The 20,515-nt window shown below is 45.1% G+C and overlaps 1 protein-coding gene across 1 annotated transcript; it reads left to right on the forward strand.

Annotated features, from left to right (window-relative positions):
- The first annotated feature begins 11,089 nt into the window (after positions 1–11,089).
- On the forward strand, positions 11,090–16,157 carry LOC8044136 (mucin-6-like). Its single transcript, XM_029977637.4, has 3 exons — positions 11,090–11,192; positions 14,152–14,412; positions 15,780–16,157. The coding sequence occupies exons 1-3, from the start codon at positions 11,129–11,131 to the stop codon at positions 15,983–15,985; spliced, it is 531 nt and encodes a 176-aa protein (XP_029833497.2). The 5' UTR covers positions 11,090–11,128; the 3' UTR covers positions 15,986–16,157.
- Positions 16,158–20,515: the final 4,358 nt, after the last annotated feature.

A 20,515-nucleotide genomic window follows, 5' to 3' on the forward strand; every position in this document is an offset into this window, starting at 1 on the left:
AGGCACGTTTTGAAGTTTCGTCTTCCTCTTTACTAGGCAGGATGGTAGAGACGGGCCCTGCTTGGAAACGCATCATGCTCTTGTATTCCTAGCCCGAAACCTAGCATCATTCATAATTCTTTCAGCTGAGTACTTGTAAACTGGGTCCGTACATTTCATCGAGCGCCGTTTTTTTGAGCACCGTTTCATCGAACCTGTTCATCGAACGCCGTTTCATCGAGCACCATTTCATCCAACGCCATTTTATCGAAGCCGTTTCATCGAACACCGCCATGAGCACCACCGCTCACGAAAAATTTCTGATCTAGGAAATAGTTTTCGTTTAACACAGTAATAATAGCAATGTTATAATAATGATTACAATTTATAAATTATAAACTTCCTTTTCCTACGTAGAGGAGAACCAATAATAAAAGACTGTTTACTCCGCTACATCTTCCATTTATTTTTATGGTAACTGATCACTTGTACTGTAAATGTGACCAATAAAAAAACAGAAACATGAACATTACTTTTTTTTTAATCGTGATCATCGAGTGCAGTGAGGTACGACCTTCAAGGGTTTAACCTCGTCATTAAAGATACGTATTCTACTTCAAGCACGAAGCCATCCTTGAAGCAGTGACCTTTCTCCATGTCGCATGAAAAAAAAAAAAAAAGTGACGCGGATTTTTTTTTGTTTATGCTTCGCCATTGGCAGAACCGTGAACCTGCCGACTTTTAGAAAGAAAGCAATTCTCCCAGGATAAAGTTCGAAACTTTCAGCGATTGTGGTACCGCGGTGTAAGAATCACGCTTTCTAGCTCCTGGATGATCGGCTTCACAATAAATGTTCTTGCATTTTATTTGTAACTTCCACGACCTATAGGGGGCGCACCGGCTCCTATCAAAATAGGGTGCCTACATGTCTGTCGGTAACCGGACAAAAGCTCACCGGACAAAAGCTCACCGGACAAGAGCTCACCCGTTTCTTGACAGACCCGGACAAAAGCTCACCCGTTTTTTGACAGACCCGGACAAAAGCTCACCTCGATTTCTTTTTTTTTACTATCCGGGCGAAACACGGGCTGAAATAAAGTGCGGACGCAATGGACATTGGACCATTTTTAGGAGAACTTGTACCTCATCCACCATTGAGTTGCGAATTTTTTAAAAATACTTTGAAAGAACGGGAGTTCGGCCTTTTGGGAAAGTACAAGACAGATGACCAATTTAAAAAAATTGTGCGGGATTTTTGATAGGCTCGGGTTCCTTCCACCACAGCTTGTTCCACAAGAACTAACCACCAGGGAAAAGTCTACCGGTGACATCGCTACCTACTGGACTATTTTGATTGCACGTATTTCAACGGCCGCTTCCGTTATGCTTCTGTTCCATCTGCGGCGGCACCCAGAGCGAATTCTTCCCTTCGCCTGACTCTGCGCCGACGGCGACCGGAGTTTCCCCCGGTACGGAGGAATATGTACGACACCACTCTTCAACCCATCCAAGCGTCTTGAGGCTGATTGAATGCCTACAGCAAAATCAGGCGCTCGTTGCCACGGCATTGACAAAAGCCCGGAGAGGTGAGCCCACCGTAAAGCGGGTGCGAAAAATTACTCTGCACCTGCAGAATCATCTTAGAAATATTTGCGAGGGCTTGCATGTACATCGAGATCTACCAAAACTGCTGGAGCTAGTGGGGCACTGCATTCGCTTCTAACCAATCGATAAATAAACTTGTTTCTACTAAAATCAACAAACCATGCGCCTGTCAGATTTAATTTATCCTTGCCTTTTTGTGTCGCACGCATGCACCTAAGTTGTCCGCACTCGTGTTAAGACCAACATGAAAGTTTCTCGTGGTGAGCTTTTGTCCGGGTCTGTGAAAATATGGGTGAGCTTTTGTCCGGGTCTGTGAAAAAATGGGTGATCTTTTGTCCGGTGAGCTTTTGTCCGGTGAGCTTCTGTCCGGTGAGCTTTTGTCCGGGATTCATGTCTGTCTGTCTCAGGGTGAGGACATCCATTGTTGCCCTGAATGTGCCAGTGCGTGACGCTCTCGCGCACTCGGTGTATGACTTGGGCGGTAAAATGGCGTCTATGCATTAGCCAAAGGTACGCGCTCGAGCTGAGTGGCACCGGTAGGCGCGCACTTCGAAATGAATAAAAAAAAAAAAGGTTGGGCGGAAAAACGGCTGAGATGTCACCACTCAAGCAAAAGCGCGCGTGTGTACACTGTTAGCAAGTGCCGTGTATTTGGTGAATATTTGGGGTAAAAAAACACGCTATTTACACAAATTACCATAAATTTACACGATGAGTAACGGATAATACGTTCAGATATCATGCGAGGTTGTAAAAAACGTGTTTTGGTTCGGTCATACACGCATAACCGTGTAGCCGACCTCGATAACACGCATCGCCTCCGGCGACGACCGCGGCATTGCCGGCTATCGAAGCACCGGAATGCTTGGGGACACACTTAGAAAGGACCGTCGAGACAAATGCCGCGGAAAGAAACATGTCTCGGAAACAGATAAGCACCAAAAGCAATTACGCCATGTCGCGGGACGTTGGCGAAACCCGCGCTTACCGTGGCTCGCCGCCATTTTCTGGTCGATGGCAATGCGGCTTCCCTCATGTCGCCCATGTTTGCATTTAGTTTAGGGCTCTTGATAATAGTTTCTTACACACCATAAATAAAGTCATGGGTCCATTATTCGTTCAAAACAGTTAAAATGGATATAAAAACCGTGTCTTCGATGTGAACACGTGACATTGCAGTTGGTTTCGTTTTTGCTTCAACCTTCAACAGCTTCAACTGCAAGCGATCTGGCCGATCTGGCCATTGCGCAAGCGCAACGTCGATGTACGGTGGAAGCAAGAGCCGGTTGGCTTTCGTTCTTTTTGTTTGACCGGAGAAATTTCTGGCAGCCGCTATTGTTTTGTTTTGACGGGACGCGAGAAGCTTCGCATAGAGCTTCGCAGTTTGCGAGCACATAGTGAAGACGTGACCGGAGAAGTGCCCCTGTGATGCTCCCGGAAGACGGAAAGTACCATTCGTCGTGTGTGCTTTGAAAGCGAGGGGAGTCACAGGGTCCACGAGTGCGCAACCACAAGCCAAGGTTCACGACAGCGCTGCGTTCTTCGGCGATCTCGTTCTGTTTGAGGCAACACGGCGATGCGAGAAAGGGCCGAAACGTTCGTGGTGTGCGGTGCGGTGCTTGTAGGTAGAAACCCGCACTAACGCGGAGCTCATATTGGTTGTTGTGGGGTTGCGTTTGACGGGTTTAGCCCCGTCGTCGTCAGCTGATCCGGTCCAGCTGGTCGGGGAGGACGCAACGAGCGTTCTTAAAAGTAAATCTTCCTTCGTTCCGTTTCAAAATGTGGAAGATTCCCGACGCATGCCGTGAGTAAAATGCTGCGGACGTTTTCAACAAAATTACGTCGTTTTAATTCAACAAGGGACTTCGGATAGTTTCCCTAAATCTGCCGTTTCTATGCTTCGTGTCGTTAGACTGCATTTGCACAGCGACGTGTTCGCACAGCGACGCACACCGCTCGAGTAGATGATTCGGTCCCGCAAACGACCGGTTATACAGAATTTCAGGGAAACTTAAGTCACCACCGATGTTTTCCTGTAAATCTCGTGTGACTCGTGTGAGTTTGTTGCGCTCATCATGCGGTGTGAATAAACTAGGGCAAGATTTTCTACCTGCCCGCAGATGCATGAACTGAGACCAATTTTTTTACGTAGAGAACATAGCGGTTTTTCTTTACATTGGGAAGAGGCCCGAATTTGTCTCTTTTCCCTCTGGCACTGCCCCAAGCTTCAAGTTGCAGTTTCAGTAGACATACCTACTAACAGGTACAAATTGCTCTAAAGCAGGTAAAAGACTGGGAAGTCAGGACGGTGCGGACACCGTGTTTTGCGCTTCTCGCAAGGTGACTGATGCTTTTGCGAGGTATGCGGAATATGCAAGCGATTTTGTTATGCCCTTCGTTTGCGTCTCCAGAAAAAAGAATAAGATTATTTACAAATTTAGGCGCAATCACAAACCAAGATTTACGATAACAGTGCGTTCGCTTCGGTGGTCCGTGTAGTGGTATTATACGCTGCTTTCTGCAACACCGCGTCATGACGAAGAGCTGGAACGGTCACGGTCTGTGCTGGGCTAGCGGTTGACAGAAACCCGCATCGCCCGCATCGGCACCGAGTGCACTTGGGCTGTTGATGCTCGAGCCTTTCATACGCGGCTTGTCGCCAGCTGATCCTGCTGCTCGACGGTGAGGAAGCGGCGAGTGTGACCTCTGAAGTAAATGTAAATCCTCGTTCATCCAGTTATCCAGTGTCAAAGTGTGGAAGATGTCCAACGTGTACTGAGGGCGGGAACTACGAGCGTTTTGCCTTGCTTTTATAACCGAAACCAGAGTAGCGAGATAATTGCCTTGCGTACTCCAAAATGACGCAAGCAATAAGTTTCAACAGGTCGAGTACGTCACCGCGGATGTAGGCGAGACTGTGCAGTGTTTAAACGCTTGCAGTATCCACGAGTGCTACCAGAAAAACGACGTCAACAGAGGAGGAGCTCGCGATTTTAGCATAATGCAGTGCCACGGGCTCGTGAATTTTCACTGTGGCTATATAAAAATATTAAAAAAAAAAAACGCATCAGCGCCACATTAATGATCACGAATAACACCGGTCACAAACTCCCAAGCCTCACCGCTTCGCTCGACACCAACACGACATACGACAACAATCTGCATCAAAACGCCCCAAAAGTGAAGGCGTCTGCTCCCGTACGCGTACTACAACTAGCGGAAGTGAAGTGTTGGGCGGATGTCCTTTACAATAATATATATAAAAAATGCCTTGCGCAAGTATAATTTCCATTGATTATTGAATACGTACTGATAAAATCCCAATCATTTGTTTTTCTATCTGATTCAAGCGAGTCGGACTGCTCATAACACTGGTCGAGCATGAAAATAACAAAAATTTGAACTTTTTCATGGCCGGTTTAAGATTTATTGTTAGTACATCGCTGTTTTTCGCAAAGGACTCATTTTACAGATTTTGCCTCCATACTTTTTAAATGCAAACAGTTCTTACATACGGCTGTCCATTGTGCCGTGTTTTGTGTCTTCTTCTATAAATCGGTAACGGTCAGCAACCAAAGAGCTCACCCGTACATGTCAAGCATATATACGCCGCGGGGAGAATCCGTTGTTAGTAGGAAGTGTCGGGCGTAGTGTCGGTGTTGTGTTTGTGTATGCGTCGCTGCTGTGTCCTACGTGGTGCTCGTGTTGTCTGTGATGTATGTAGAGTAGCAGTCTACTCGTGATTGTTCCCACCGTATACACCGACTCCTGCTTTTTTTTTTCATTGGTTGCTAGTTTCATTGGTCGCACTAGGTGACGCAAGTTACCGCCCGATTACAAGAGTTTGCTTGAGCTATTTATCCATGTAAGTTCAATATTCGTTTTTTTTGTTTTGTTTTGTTTTTGTTTTTGTCTAGCGGTTTTGTCGTAGCTGCCGACGCCACCGACCGCCGACGATGCACGTAGGTACCTTTGCACGTAGCTACGTCCGCCGCTCGGAGACTGTTTACTGTGCATAAAAGACATCGAACGAGAACGAACGCGTCCTGTATGCTTTCAGTTCGGCTGAAAGGCGCGGCTGGCTGGGCTCGTCCCTCGCCTGTTCTCGGCTGCTGGCCGCCATGTTTCGTAAGGAACACGTTGAACCGTGCTTCTCGGAAGGCAAACACGGTGTAGCGTGTTAACTTTACACAGCACCTCATGTGTAGACGAAAAACACAGATGGCTCCGTGTAAAACGATCACGTTTTGACGTGTCCGCTATGGGACAACAGTTTACACGTCTGGGCGTGTTATTTTTCCTAACAGTGTATGAAGGCACTCTATATCAAAATGGCTGTCATCTAGATGATCACCGTAGAACAGCAGTAGTACGAGGCTGGGTCCGTGACGCTTAAGTAATTATATTTTTACTTTACACAAACAATTTTAGAGCCTTATTTTTTATTTTTTTATTTTTTTCTACGACAAAGAGGGTCCTTCCTGTCGTAAAAAAAATACGGCTCTAAAATTGCTTGTATAAAGTCAAAATATAATTACTTTAACGTCACAGATCCAGCCTCGTACTGCTGCTGTTCTATGGCGATCATTTAAGGCCCGTTCACACTCTTACGACCGAGTACGACTGAGAGAGACGAGATCTCTTACAACTTCCTAAATGTTTTTAGAATGAGGGAACACACTGGCATTGTGGCGCCATCTATGCGGTGACCCTGGAACTGCATTTCACAAGAGCGAAGGTTTTGCGGGATTTTCGAGGTCAAATGTGCGTAATACCCATAGAAAGGCTCGTTTATAACATTGTCAAAAGTTTTTCGAGCGAAGAAAGAACGGATAATGCTCGAGAAATAAAAAAAAATATGCCGGACCGCCGAGTTTACACTGCTTCCCAATAGATGGCGCCAGTGTGTTTTCTGGTTTAACAAGTTTTAAGGAACCCAGGTTTAAGAGGTCGCAAGCAGTCGCAAGAGTGTGAACGGGCCTTTAGATGACAGACATTTTGATAGGAGGGCGCCCCCTATAGGTCGTGGAAGTTGCGAATAAAATGCAAGTACACAAATAAATAATAGAATAAAACACAACTAAGAAATAGTTATTTTCCTCTTCAGTTAGTACCTTTCTGTGAACCAATAGGGGGATAAAGAAGGAACAGGCGATTATATTACCTAAAAACCTTAAATCGCATACCTACTCCAGTTTTGCTATGTAACGCAAATTTAGACGAAAAAGTAACCAGGGTAGTTACTCTATTTCTGTTGATTCTACAGAACCGCGAAAACTCAAAAGCGAGAGCGAAAACACAAAGATAGCACTGCAAAACTGCGAAATTCGGTGAAGCGAAGTCTGGTGAAACGAATCCAGGAGAAAAGCTCACCGGAGAAAAGCTCACCCACTTTGGCGCGGGTCCAAAGAATAGCTCACCAGTTCTTTGACAGAACCGGGGAAAAGCTCACCTCGAGTTAAATTAATATGTAAAGTGGTCGTTAACATTTAATAGAAGTAGTACTACCAAGTTCTTAGGCGTCTCTCACGCAGGTGGTACACCGTGCAACAGAGTTAGACCGAAGCGATTTTTCGCATTTTACTTAGAGTTAAACTTTTATGGCACAAATTTGTGCCCAAAATTAGCAATTCCTAAAAGAAAATGTTGATTGTTTGTTTACGAAGTGGGCAAAAAATATACAAAGGAAAACAAAACAAAACAAAAAAAAACGACGAAAAGTTTGTCATCACGTCTAAGGATCACAGACTAGGCCAACTTACCTACACGCCGTGCGTACACTTCGTGTACACACTTCACATCAGCTGGAGTGCTAACAAAATAAAAAAAAAATTACAGAAATCCGTTTTTTTTATTTAAATTTCATCCGTTTGATTAAAAGTATACTAATAGCACTATGCCTATAAAATATAGACTATTTATCACTATATGCATTTTTAAACACGACAGGTTGTATGATCATGGGTCCGGAGATTTCATCGAACGCCGTTTCATCGAACACCGTTTCATCGAAGCCGTTTCATCGAACGCAGTTTTATCGAACGCCGTTTCATCGAACGCCATTTCATCGAAGCCGTTTCATCGAACGCCGCCTACTTGAACAGTAGGAATTCTACACCAAGGAAATATATTTCTTTTTAGTGCCGGGAGGATAGCAGGGCTTTAATATTTATTATAGTTTATAAACTTATACATATAAAAAAAGGAAACAACCTTTTTTTTGTCGCCTACTTCTCTTCTTTTTAGTCAATGATCATTTCTGTTGTTAATGTGGCCAATAAGAGAGGGGAACACTGACAAGATTTTTTAAAGCCTTTGATCATCAGGTGTAGTGATGAACGCACGTCCATTCAAGGGCGTATATATCTTCGCCCTTGAAGAGATCCATGCTGCTTCAAGACGAAAGCGTCCTTGAATCAGTGATCTGACTCCGTGTCTCATGATACGGGAAAAAAAAGACGTGCTTTCTCTTTTTGTTAGTTCATTGTAACCCACAGATCCTTGGACCTGCCGGATATTTGGCAATGGCATACACTATATTTACTGCATGTCGAATGTCCGACAGGTCCACGGTTCTGTCGGTTGCAATAAATTTAATTAACGAAGACGGGAAACGCGTCTTTTTTAAGAACATACATGTTCTTAGAAAGAAAACTATTCTTCTGGGATAAAAAAAAAACAAAAAAAAAACGCAGGTAGATCGACAAATACAAAATAGAAAAGAGGCTACGGAGAACGGCTCTTTCCCTTTTAAGAATAAAGTGCCTTGCACGCCTGAAGTCGGAAACAAGTGTGTGACCGAAAACAGCCGCCTACCTCGTCAGAAAAGAATCAGTCGCGTATCCACTCAAGTTTTAATATGATTGCTACCTTCTATGATTCAGTAGCGAACGTTTAGGTGGAGAACAAATTTCCCTGTTAGTAGTTCTATTTCTGGTGAATTTAGAGCGGCGCCAAAACTATTTCAGAAACGAGAGTAAATTACGTAAAAAGTATTGTATTACTCCAAAATTCAGTAAAGGGAAATTCGATGAAACGGCGTCAAGTGATTCGATGAAACGGCGTTCGATGAATCCGCCTTCGATGGAATGTCCCTCATTCGATGAAACGGCGAGAAGTGATTCGATGAAACGGCGTTCGATGAATCCGCGTTCGATGAAATGTCCACTCATTCGATGAAACGGCGTTCAATGAAATGGCGTTCGATGAAATGTCCGGTACCCATACAGAATATATCGCAATAGAGAAAGCATTAAAAATTAAAAATAAAAATAAATATTTTGGAGATTATTTTAGCGGGCAAGGTTTGATTTAAATAATCCTAGTAAAAACAATCTGATTTAGCTTACGCTTTAATTAAAATGGATTTTCATTCTCGACCATGGCTTTAGCTCTCGTTCCGCTTCTATGTCAACCTTTTTCTTGTGGGTGTTAGCGTTTTATTTGAACAAAATATATTTTATTTTGGCAGGCAACGCCTGACGTCTTACAGTATGTTTTTACATTTAGGAAAAGAAAATATTCTGCTAGTGAAGTGAAGAATGACCGCATGCGTATAAGGCATCCCAGCATACTTTAGTTGAGTGAACGTATTTCTCTTGAGTGAACGCGCGATTCTTAGATTCGTAGTTGCTTTCCTCTGCATCCGTCGAATGGCCGGTGAGCTTCCCTCCGCATCGGGCGGTTTTGAGGTGAGCTTTTCTCCGCCGCCCGAGACGGCATCAAACGATTCGATGAAATGACGTTCGATGAATGTGCATTCGATGAAATGTCCACTTATTTGATAAAATGGCGTTTGAGGTGTTACAAATGGAGTATTTGTAGGGCAGCGGACATTTCGTCTAACGCCGTTTCATCGAACGCCGTTTTATCGAATTTCTCTGTTATGGCTCTGTACCGAGTTTTGGGGCATAACAGTGCTTTATAAATGTTTCACTCTGCATTTGTTAAGACTAAGGTAGTCACTTGTGAAATTGTTTTGAAGGTGGTGACAAATTACTAAAATAATAACAATTGGCATCAAAAGAAATAAAAACAATTAGGAATGCTACTTACTCTGCGCTTTTTTTTTTCTCTCATTTTTAACTGTTTCATGTGACATGGAGAGGGGTCATTGTATCATGGAGGCTTTCTTTTGGAAGCAGGATAAGTTCACAATGGAGTTTGTCTCGTCACTGCACCCAGTGATATAAAACCAGAAACAAAAAAAAAAAAAAAAAAAAAAAACAGAGAGAATTAGATGAAGTTGTGTATAAAAAGTAAAGCAAATTACAAAATATTACAGACTGTAACGTTGTTCGATGAAAAGGCGTTTGATAAAACGGCTTCTATGAAACGGAGTTCGAGGAAACGGCGTTCGATAAAACGGTGTTCGATGAAACGACTTCGATGAAACGGCATTCGATGAAACGGCGTTCGTTGAAATGCCCGGACCAAGTATTTGTACTATGAGGCTAAACAGACCCAACCTGAAATAAACGCAGTTGCACTGGAAAATATGAAAAAAAAAATAATAAAACGTTCAAAAGCAGGGTTCAGTTTTCGGTACGAGTAGATCGTTGGATGGTGCTAAAAATCAACAAAACCTTGGCAAAGCAACAATTTTAGTCTGCACCCGGGAATATCTACATCGAGAATAAATTTAATCGAGTCTGTTTCGTGCACTCTTACGTAGTGGGAAGTTGTAGTAAATCGCGTTTTCAGGTCCGTCCCTTTCAAACGGTATTTCGAAGAAGAAACGCAAGTTTTCGTAGTGGCATCATTTTAAGAAAACACGGAGCGCTAGAACTTCCTGTGTTTCTAATTAAATACAAAATAATTAATAATTCCGTAATTATCGTTTAATAATCTCTTATTTAAGCTAGATATCGCTGGCCCCAAAATATTTCTTCCGAGTCCGCATTTCAAACTACTAAGCCGAGAAACCGGAATCAGCGGAAACTATCCGATGATTCACCAAGCGCGAAACGACAAAAAACGCCCGCCACAAACTAAAAAAAGAAAAAAAAAGGTCTTAAAAAAAGCCAGGGTACGGGAAACGAGGAAAATGAGGTCACTTATGACGATGACCACTCCCCAAATGCGCCACGAAAAAATAAAAGAAGAGCCTCAGCATTGTTGACTGCGTCCACAAAAATTTCTCTGCTCTTACACTGTGTCCGTCTATTTCTGAAAAAAACTTGAATCTTTCTTTTTGCTTTTATCTTTTAGGATTTGGATTATTCATACGTTGAACGGCCCACAGAGATTCCACAAGTACTGAACTGCTATTGGTTGAGACGTCTCAAAGCCCTCCCCGGATAAAGTCACTTCGGGTATTGGGACACATCAGCGAAACCTTCCCGGAGGTCAGGATAATGGAGCGGCGTCCTCCGCTTAGTGTAGATTTCGAATGTAGTCAAACTCCGCTTACTGTATCACATTTTTGAGGATGACGAACAGGGGGAGAGGGAAAAGAGAGGTCTTAAAACTGGCGGACGTTGCGACGGCGCGCACACGTCCTTCTCAAGTTCTGCACTTCGGATCCCTCCTCCCCAAATTCAAGATGCAGGCGGTTCTCGTGCTCGTCCTCGTGGCGGTTTCTTGCTCTACCACGTGGGCTCAAAACGGTAAGTTTTTTTGTTCTGCTATTCCTTAACAGCATTTGCTAAGCTTTAATGTTTGCAGAAAGCTACAGTCGAGTTGTTTGGTTTGAGGAATTAGTCGATGAGAGCTGTTTTGAGGATTGATCCAAGAGACATGAATTTCGTTTGGCGTAGCTTCGCACAGGTTTCTTGATGTTTGCCAACGCAGAAAAGCGGCAAAAGTTTGGATATCGCGCCCTGACCGCACTTTGTTAGATCGCATCCGCCTTCCATGCCTTCTGTATGCCTTCAGTTCTAGGCGTAACTTGCGCATAACCCTCATCGGTGCTCGTCATTAATTTAAATTAGTCTGTTAAGGTCCGTTCACATACACGAAAGAAAGGTGTCAATCAAGCAGCGACAAAAATGCATCGTAAAAACGCTCGTTTTTTTAAGAGCGAAGCTCCTTAGGGGCTAGCCATGTCCGTCCGATGTCCGGCGTCGGGCGCTCGTGCTCACGAGCACGTGCTCCCGTAGGGCAAAAAAAAAACAAAAAAACAACAACCGCATCTCCACGTGGTGAATGATGTTTATTGAGGCGAAGCTCTAGTGGTGCTTGTCTGCGTAGACGGCGAGTTGCAGCATGCCGAGCCTTTCGTTCGTTTTCATCCATGTCAGAAAGAGAATGTGTGGTATGGAACGCAGTTATATACGGATTTGAGCATTTGACCGCGGCGTGACATGAATGAAAACGAACGAAAGGCTCGGCATGCTGCGGCTCGGCGTCTACGCAGACAAGCACCACCGGAGCTTCGCCCCAATCAACATCACTCACCACGTGGAGATGTTTTTTTTTTTTTTGTGGTTGTTTTTTTTAGAAAAAAAAGGGGGGGGGAAGGGGGTTGCTATAATCGCTTAAACCATTCACGCACCCGAATGCGCCGTGATCGTTTGCTTTTTCCTGTGCGTGTGTGTGGTTTAGCCGGTGATAGCAAAACTCCCCAAATGCAACGAGCGCTGTGACAAAGCACGCTTGGCACTTCTCGATTGGCCGCAGTCTGACTAATCTGAAAGCGAGCTTAGCTCCTGATCCGAACACGATCTGCCACGACTCCCTAATACGAATACTTGAAAGGATAAAACATCGAGGACGGACACAGTACTCTTCTCCTCATTGAGCAACAACGTAGAATGACACAAAATATAAAACCGCCCCCCCCCCCCCCCCCCCTTCCTTTCCCTTCCAAGGGTTTCAACGTTCTCGTAGAAGGAAAGGAGAAAATCAGTGAATCCCTAGCGCCACGATGAGTCCTCTTGGTTGTTAGGAATTCAACCTCTGTCTTTGTCAATGATAATGAGGATGCAGAAATCTGCCTGTTCATTCTCACTCCGAACGCTCGAAGATTCTGGGCCAAATTTTCGAGACGTCGACTCGGACCAGATAAGAAGCAGTGCGTGATTGCTGTTACACCGCCAATGTGCCGCCCGCATTTCTGCCGTTCGCAGCACACTCTTTATTTCATTTGGTACAAGTTCGCCCTGTTAAACTTTCAGTTTGTGACGGGATTATCGTCGCTTCTGCTCCTGTCATTCGTGACAATATTGCACGTATGAACTGATTATTGGTAGAAAACTATCTTCGAAGAAGCCGCAAAAATACAAATCAAACAATAAAAGTGGGTTTTTTAAAAGCAGTATACTTCGTTTCACCTCTGGTCCGAGAGCGGCCGACTTTATAAGCCGAAGGGCCAATCAGATAGCGCAAAAAGCGCAACGTCATGGCGTGCTCTCTGCGCTTAATAAGACTAACCGGCGGAGGAGAACGCACAGAGAGACTGCGTACACCGGCTGGTCCTATCAACTGCAAAGAGCACGCCATGACGTTGTGCCTCCTTCGCAATTTGATTGGCCCATCGGCTCATAACATCGGCCGCGCTCGTACCTGAGCTGAAACCAAGTATAGTCCCAAACTGCCAAGTTCCTCAATTTTTACGAATGCACTCAACCGACTGATTTTCACGTAATTAAAGAACTTCTTTTCAGTTTTCCTTAAACTCCAAAATTATAAATATAACTTTCAATTGCTCCTCAACACGATCTTAAAGGTCCACTAAAGACTTTTCTGAGATCGAATGTTCTTGGGGATAACTTATCTTACGGTCTCCAATCCAAAAATTATGCTTGTGCGACGTCTATTTCCCTACTAAAAATGTGATATGTTGGTGCCAGGCCCCTTTCCGAGAAAAATATCTGGACCACAGAATCCAGCGGCGCTTCCGCTTGCGATAGTCTGATGCGCTTCCTTCGTCACGCCGCCGGCGCCCCCGCTCAATTCTGTGCTCCAGATTTTTCCACTCAGGAAGTGGCGTGGCGCAAACTTCAATCACATTTTAGTATGGAAATCGACGTCGCACGAGCATAGTTTTTCGACTTCTGGGTTGCTAAAGATCCCGTAGAATGATCACCAAAAAACAGACGATCTCAGAAACGTCTTTAGTGCACGTTTAAAACTTCTATTCGTTTTTTTTTTTTTTTGTGTGTGTGTGTGTGTGCAATAACTGTTTATTAATTGTTTGACGGCTTGTATGGCCTCTCCTTTTGGGGGCAGCAGCGTCGGATCCAAGAATGTATTATACAGGTAATCCTGGTGATATTCCACTGTCCGATGATAGAAAAATGCGGAGGGGAAGCATATTGGCGTAGAGGGGCAAGGGGATGAATCATACTTTTGGTTTCTAGCCTGTAGGTGGCGCAACCTACCGCCCGTTTTAGAGCCATTAGCATCCACCCATTCATTGACAAACCGGTGATCACTTTTTGACGCTGACGTTGAGACGGTGAAGGTTTTAGGAAGCGAATGGCGGCGCAAAGAAAAAAACTGAACTGGAGGACGCCATTTTTTTTTTCAGCGAAATGTGGTTTCGTCATTTGTATTGGTTCTCGTTACTTGTAAAAAGTATCAAGACGCTTCTCCATGCTTACTTTCCCTATCCTAACTGCGCAGTGGTCGGAGCCGAGGCGCTGGCCGTGCGTCCGTGCCACGCCGGCGAGGTGTACAAGGAGTGCGGCATGGGCTGCGACCGTCGGTGCGGCTTCTCGACCATCAACGTGCTGTGCGTCCACGAGTGCGTCGAGGGCTGCTTCTGCGACACGGACCTGGTGCGCAACGCCACAGGACACTGCGTCACCACGCAGGAGTGCGACCTCCAGCTGCAGCAGTCTCAGCAGGTCGTCAACAACAGGACGGTCACCGAGCTGCCCCCAGGTATTTACGCGCATGTGAATTCCACCCGCTCGTCGGCGGATGTGCCGCGGAGCGTGATCGAGTCTCGCGTGTTTGTTTGCTTCTGTACCACACGGAAGACGAGGCTGGTGCATCTTCTCCTCGAAAACCACGGTCACCATTTTGCTCGTACATCATACAAATGATGCGGTGCTCGCAGCAAATGCGTGGACAAGCCTCAAGCTTGTTCAAAACATCTTTGCTTCACACATGTGTGCTTCCAATACACCTAAAATGTTTTCAGTCATACAGGGAAGTTACACGCGTCAGGCAATGTTTGCAGACTGGCTTTTGTACGATGTGCAGTGCTGCCGCAAAGCCATTCGCACAGTTGCCGTTGCGTTGCGACTGCGGGTCACCAGGACATCCGTGCCTAGTGTGGCGCGTGCTAGATGGATGGATGGCTGGATGCTAATGGCTGCACACTTTATAACGGGTGGTAGCTTGCGCCACCTAGCCAAGCTACTCGCTGCATTGGTTGCCACGCTTCATAGGAAGTACGGATGGCCCACGGACTCGTCGTCAACAAGAAGTTTTTCGCTAGTATTTCGGAATCTGGCGCTATTCGAGAGCTCAGACGGCCGTCAGCCATTTTGCTGTTGGGAAAATTAAAAAAAATCGCATAACCTTTGAATGAAATAACGCTGAAACTTGGAATCTAGTTCGGACCGCTAGAACTGCATTTTGGCTACGAAGGAGTGTTCGGCGACGAGTACTTTATTTTTGCATTAAAACAGCCCTAGACGTTTAAGGGAATAATTAAGAAATTAAGTAACGAACATATAAGTAACATCCCAGGAACTGGAGCAAGTCTTTATGGCTGAGTTAGCTACTTGTCTTGTTTGAAGCCCAATGACACTTTTCACGCCCATTTTAGTACGCGAGATACGGTTCTTGTTGACGTAGCGTAATGGTGTGCGTTTATTGGCGTCGCCGATTTAGCCGACCTTCCCACGCATGTGTGCTTGGAATAATCTACAGCCACTGCTGTCCGGGGCGTGACTTTAACGCAGGATTCGTTCTTCGTTGTTCTTATCGACTTATGCCCAAATCTCTTTGGCCAAGTAGTGATAGCGAGAGGATCGTACATATTTATTGCATAGAAAACTAAAGCTTTGTTTTCTATAGGATATTGTTGTTCAGAATCGTCGTCTGAGAAAATGAGCAAGCACTTTTTTCAACATAAGAGTAACGGGCCGCATCCGTTCTTTTTTTTTTTTCTTATTTCTTTTTTTTTTTTTCTATGTTGGATTCCGATGGAATGTCTAATGCCAACTTTTTCCGACACGCGTATGCAGACAAAAAAGATTCCGTTATCTCTAACCCTAACCACCTCTACTCTCCTCCAGTTCCGGCTGTGGACCCCCGCTGCCGGGACCCGCGCAAGGAGTACAAGGACTGCGGCAGCCCGTGCGTGCCTACCTGCGAGCAGCCGGACACCAAGGACGTCGTCTGCGTCGACATGTGCGTCAAGGGCTGCTTCTGCATGGATGGCTACTTGACCACCGCCGACAAGGCCTGCGTACGACCCTTCGAGTGCGCACCAGTCGTCTAGTCCGCCGTTCTCTTGCCCGCTGCCGCCAGAATGCGTCGAACCCAGCCAACGCCATCTAGGCAGAAAGTCGTGCTGCTAGAGCTTTCACGTAACCTACGCTAGGCCAAAGCGGGACAGTAGTCGGAGAAATTTTTGGTAGTAAGGTAGCAGTCGTGAATTTTCTTGGCTTTCTTCTAAAGAAAGCCAACGCGGGGCAGGGATTGGACAAAGCGCTCCGTCACTCAAGGATAGCGAGCAGCACACCTGTCCGGTTTCTGCGCCTCGTTGGCCTTCTAATGATGCCATAAGTTCGGCACTAGGGCCTTGCTATGCGGAAGATGTTGCTGTGCCCTGGAGGCTCCAGCAGTAGGGCCTTTCTTCCTCGGTGGATACGGTCCGGTGACACCGGCAAGCTCTTGCTGGTGCGTGGTTCGCCGATGGTGTCGGTGAAGAGCGCTTGCCAGGTTGGACGATGCGTTGTTGGACTTCACACTTGCTTCGTCACTCGCTGTTCAAATATGAATAAACTAATTTATTCTCGACGAAGGAGTATTTTTCTTGTTTTGCTAACCTCCGGTCCGTTCATCTCCGGACTCCAATTGGGTTGCATCAAGTAAATTGGGCACAGAGCAATATAAAGGGGCACATTGCATTTGATTTTTTTTTTCAGTTATTCATTTTGACCCATTCAAATTCGTGGAAATCTGGGTAGATCGCGGGTAGAGCAGAGCACGCCGTTTTCTTCGTGCCGTAATCCTAAACTACAGAATGCACAAACCTCAGGAGTGCCAACGTTTGTTTAAGGTAAGCTCCTTTTACCACTTTCCACTTTAGCAGAGCGAGCGCTGGAGAGGCAACATACTCTTCAGTGTTCTATCTGCTAAAGTTAAAACCGGTGGGGGTTGCTAGAGTTCCAATTTTCCTGTGTCCCGCCTGTTGACTTGTTGACTCCTTTAGGGGAAGGGCAAAGCGAGGCCTTGTGCACTAAAAAAACGAACGCGTGGCGGATCTTGCCTATACAACAAAATCTTCGCCGTGAATCAAACCTTTTTCTTTAGAATGCCCGGCTTTTGTGACATGTACATTGTTAAAGGGGCGGTGCAACGATTTTATGATTAAAAGAATTTGCATCTCGTCATTTTTATGTTGTTTATCGTGTCCCAGAGGATAGAGAAAACACCTCCTTCATTAAAAATGTCGCGATTCCGCTGCCTAATCGCAAAGCAAAAGCCGAGCTTTTTCCCCCAGCTGGAGCCCCAAGTGGCAGCCGAAGGAACTACGGCGGAAAGATTACGTGACCTCGCTCGGCTCTAAGCTGCAGCCTAACGCCCGCTAATGTACGCAGTGAGAGGGAGGGGAAGCGTTCTCCTAGATAGCACACGGGAAACTACACGGCACTCCGAATGACGTCACTGGGAGTGCGACCAGGTGTGACCCTGAAGACTGGGAGTGAGTTGAGGGGTGCCCGAAATACCAATCTTTATCTTTTTTTTACGCAAAAAGTAGGACACGCAGGCGAAATCGGTTTTCTGTTCTTTACTTCAGAAGTGTCAGGGGGCAACTTCCAGAAATCTTTGACCGAAGTCCGGAAATCGTTGCACCGCCCCTTTAAAGCAAATTTTTCTTGCATCCTTGGCTCTTACATTTTTTTCCCACTTTTACTCCTACGGCGAGGCGGACGCTAGGAGCCATCCCAGCCAATGCGGCGTTAAGGGAGTGTCATGCGACCTTGAGCTCCCTGTGTCGCCCCCGTCGCCCCGCCCCACCGGCAGGTCACGCGCCTTTCTCCGGGCGCTGGATCGGCTCGGATGGCTCGTGGCGTCCACTGCGCCCGGACTGAAGGTGAAACGGAATATAGTATTTTTTTTATGTGAATGCCAGATTTCAAGTACAGTTTGTCCCTTTTCTGATTTAATTTTTAAACGTTATCTTTGTCAGTTGCCTGCCTTAGAAAAAACAAAAAAAATTTTGTAAGTAATCGCGAGCGCCTGCTCTAAAAAAAACTATTCCGCAATTAATCGAAAATAAACTAAAAAAACTTCAAAGGCTTGTCGAAAAGCTTCACTTCACTGAGCCAAGGAACGCAATAATTCTACTGCGGACGGCGCTGACTCCTGTGGGAAAGAAACAGGTCTAGCCAACAATATCAGCGGGGCAAAATGCATGACTTTTGAATTTTCCTCGGAGATGCTATTTACTTCAGAGAGTCTAATGTCAAATTTCACCAGTCGATTTCGATCAACATACTGAGATGGAACGGTTGATGACTGCGTTTTCAAACTTCAAATGGACTTTTTTCCACACACTTCTGAGCATCTATCTTCGCGCGTATTTAGTATATTCTGACGCCTTGTTTTTTATTGGTAATTTGAGGTATAGAGAGCACTAAAAACCGATACAACGGCACGATGCCAATGAGTTTTGACGGGTGGAGGGAGGCATGTTGGGCTGCTCTTCTACTGTGGTTTGCAGACAAAGGTTTCCAATTTCCAAGTTAGAGTAGATAAAAAAGTAAAAAGAATTGTGTCTCTCAACCTGCACCGCCAAATGGCCATAACAGGTTTAGAACAAATCAAAAATAAACAAATAGGGTCCAATGACCAAAAGTGAAATTTGTTATTCGAGCCAATTTTAAAGTACTGACGGCATCAAAACCACATGATCAGGAATGAACCGAGAAGCTCATTCGGGCATGCATTTAAGAGTGTCGCTGTTCTGAAGTCTATTCCTTTAAATATTGGTTTTCTGTCCGTCTTGGTCTATGCCCTTTGGTTATCCTGGAAGATGACGACAATGATTCATGTTTTTCTTGAAAATGTTCTGTTTAGGAGAAAATTATACGGGGTTTGTATTACTGATTAATAGATAACGTATATCATATTTCAACTTGTTTAATAATAATATGTTAGCTATGTATTTAAGTTACTTTTGTAGGTTTTTCAAAGATTAGGAGGGCCGATCACCGCAATGCCCACTGAGATGTGTATGAATTTAATATTTTATTTATTTATTTCTATTCTCTTTTATGTATTTTCTGTAACTAGGAAAGAACTAGTTCTATATTAACAGCAAGGAAACAAGAAAAAAAAATCTTTCAGCCTTTCCAATCTGGTGAAGAAGGAAGAGCAGCGGAGCTGTACAATGTGCCACCATCTTTGAGCGACGGCGGCAACCAGACAACTAACAAGCGGTTGTCTGGCTACCGCCGTCGCTCATAGATGGCGGTAGCCGTCCAGAGCGTTGTGTCAAGATTTATTTGTCCACGGACATGAAACTTAACAGCCCTTAGAGGGGTAGTGAAACGAAATTTTAGCGCCGATCTTGTTGCATAAATATGGGCTAGGGACAGGCACCACCTCGGAAATATAAATATTGCGCTGTAAAACACAGGAGAACTACTTTTAAACATAATTAAACGATTTCAAATTCTCATCTGGTGGATGGGGGGAAGTTCTCGTGACATCACTTGTGCCATAATAGCAGCGCCGTTCTGAGGCAATACGGCGTGCCGGCAGAATTCGCCTAGGCCTGAACGCGTTTGCAAAGCCTTGGCGGAGAAAGCCATAGCGTAGTTGGCCACAGTGAGCTCGTTCTCGTTGCGGCTCTTTGCACGACACGACCCGAGCACGACCCGAGCATGCTTCTGGCACGGCCGGTATTAGTTGCTGGGAGTCGCGAGCTGCGAGCCGACGTTAAGAAGGATATGTTTGAACTACGAGGGTGTCAGCAAGGGGCGGCGGAGAAAAGCTCACCGGAGAAAAGCTCACCGGAGATAAGCTCACCGGAGAAAAGCTCACCGCAAAACCGGCAGATGCGAAGAGAAGCTCACCAGACTTTGAGCGGATGCGGAGGAAAGCTCACCGATTTTTTCTTTAACTTAGCCGATTCTGCGTGAAACGTGGTAATTTAACACAATTCGCAATCGTCACTTCATTAAACTTACGTCCTCTTTTTTTTGTGATATCCTTGAAGTTCATTGGGCATATTTACTAAATTCTCAGAAATTAGTAATCAAGCATTTTGTATATTAATCCTTGAAGTTCATTGGGCATATTTACTAAATTCTCAGAAATTAGTAATCAAGCATTTTGTATATTAATGAAGCCGCGAGGGTATAAAATCTGAACATCGCTCACCGGTAAAAAAGACAACAATTTATTGACAATTGACGCCGTCGGTAGCTCTGTCAAATAAAGAGGTTTGTTCTTTGCGAGTTAATATGAAGAGCGGTGTGAACCGTTTCAGCTCCAAATATTTCGTAGTGCCTAATAGATAAGTAGGTGTTGATGTAATCAGTGTCGGCTACGCTGTTTTCTTTGTTAATTTCACTAACAAACTTCAGTTGCGAGAACAGCTTAGCCCTGTCGTGTTTGTTGTCTTCACTCCGTCGTCGTCGTCTGAGCGGTTTTCATCATGTATAACGTTTACCAACTCGCCCTATTCGCTACCTTACAGATTACTAGTTCGTATATGGGTCACGAGTAACAACGGTGAGTGTGCAGCCTAAAGGCCATCGGTGGATCACCGTAGAAGGGCACTAGTACACAAAGG

Source organism: Ixodes scapularis, unplaced genomic scaffold (genome assembly GCF_016920785.2).
Source record: "Ixodes scapularis isolate PalLabHiFi unplaced genomic scaffold, ASM1692078v2 PGA_scaffold6__148_contigs__length_123643588, whole genome shotgun sequence".
Lineage (NCBI taxonomy): Eukaryota > Metazoa > Arthropoda > Arachnida > Ixodida > Ixodidae > Ixodes > Ixodes scapularis.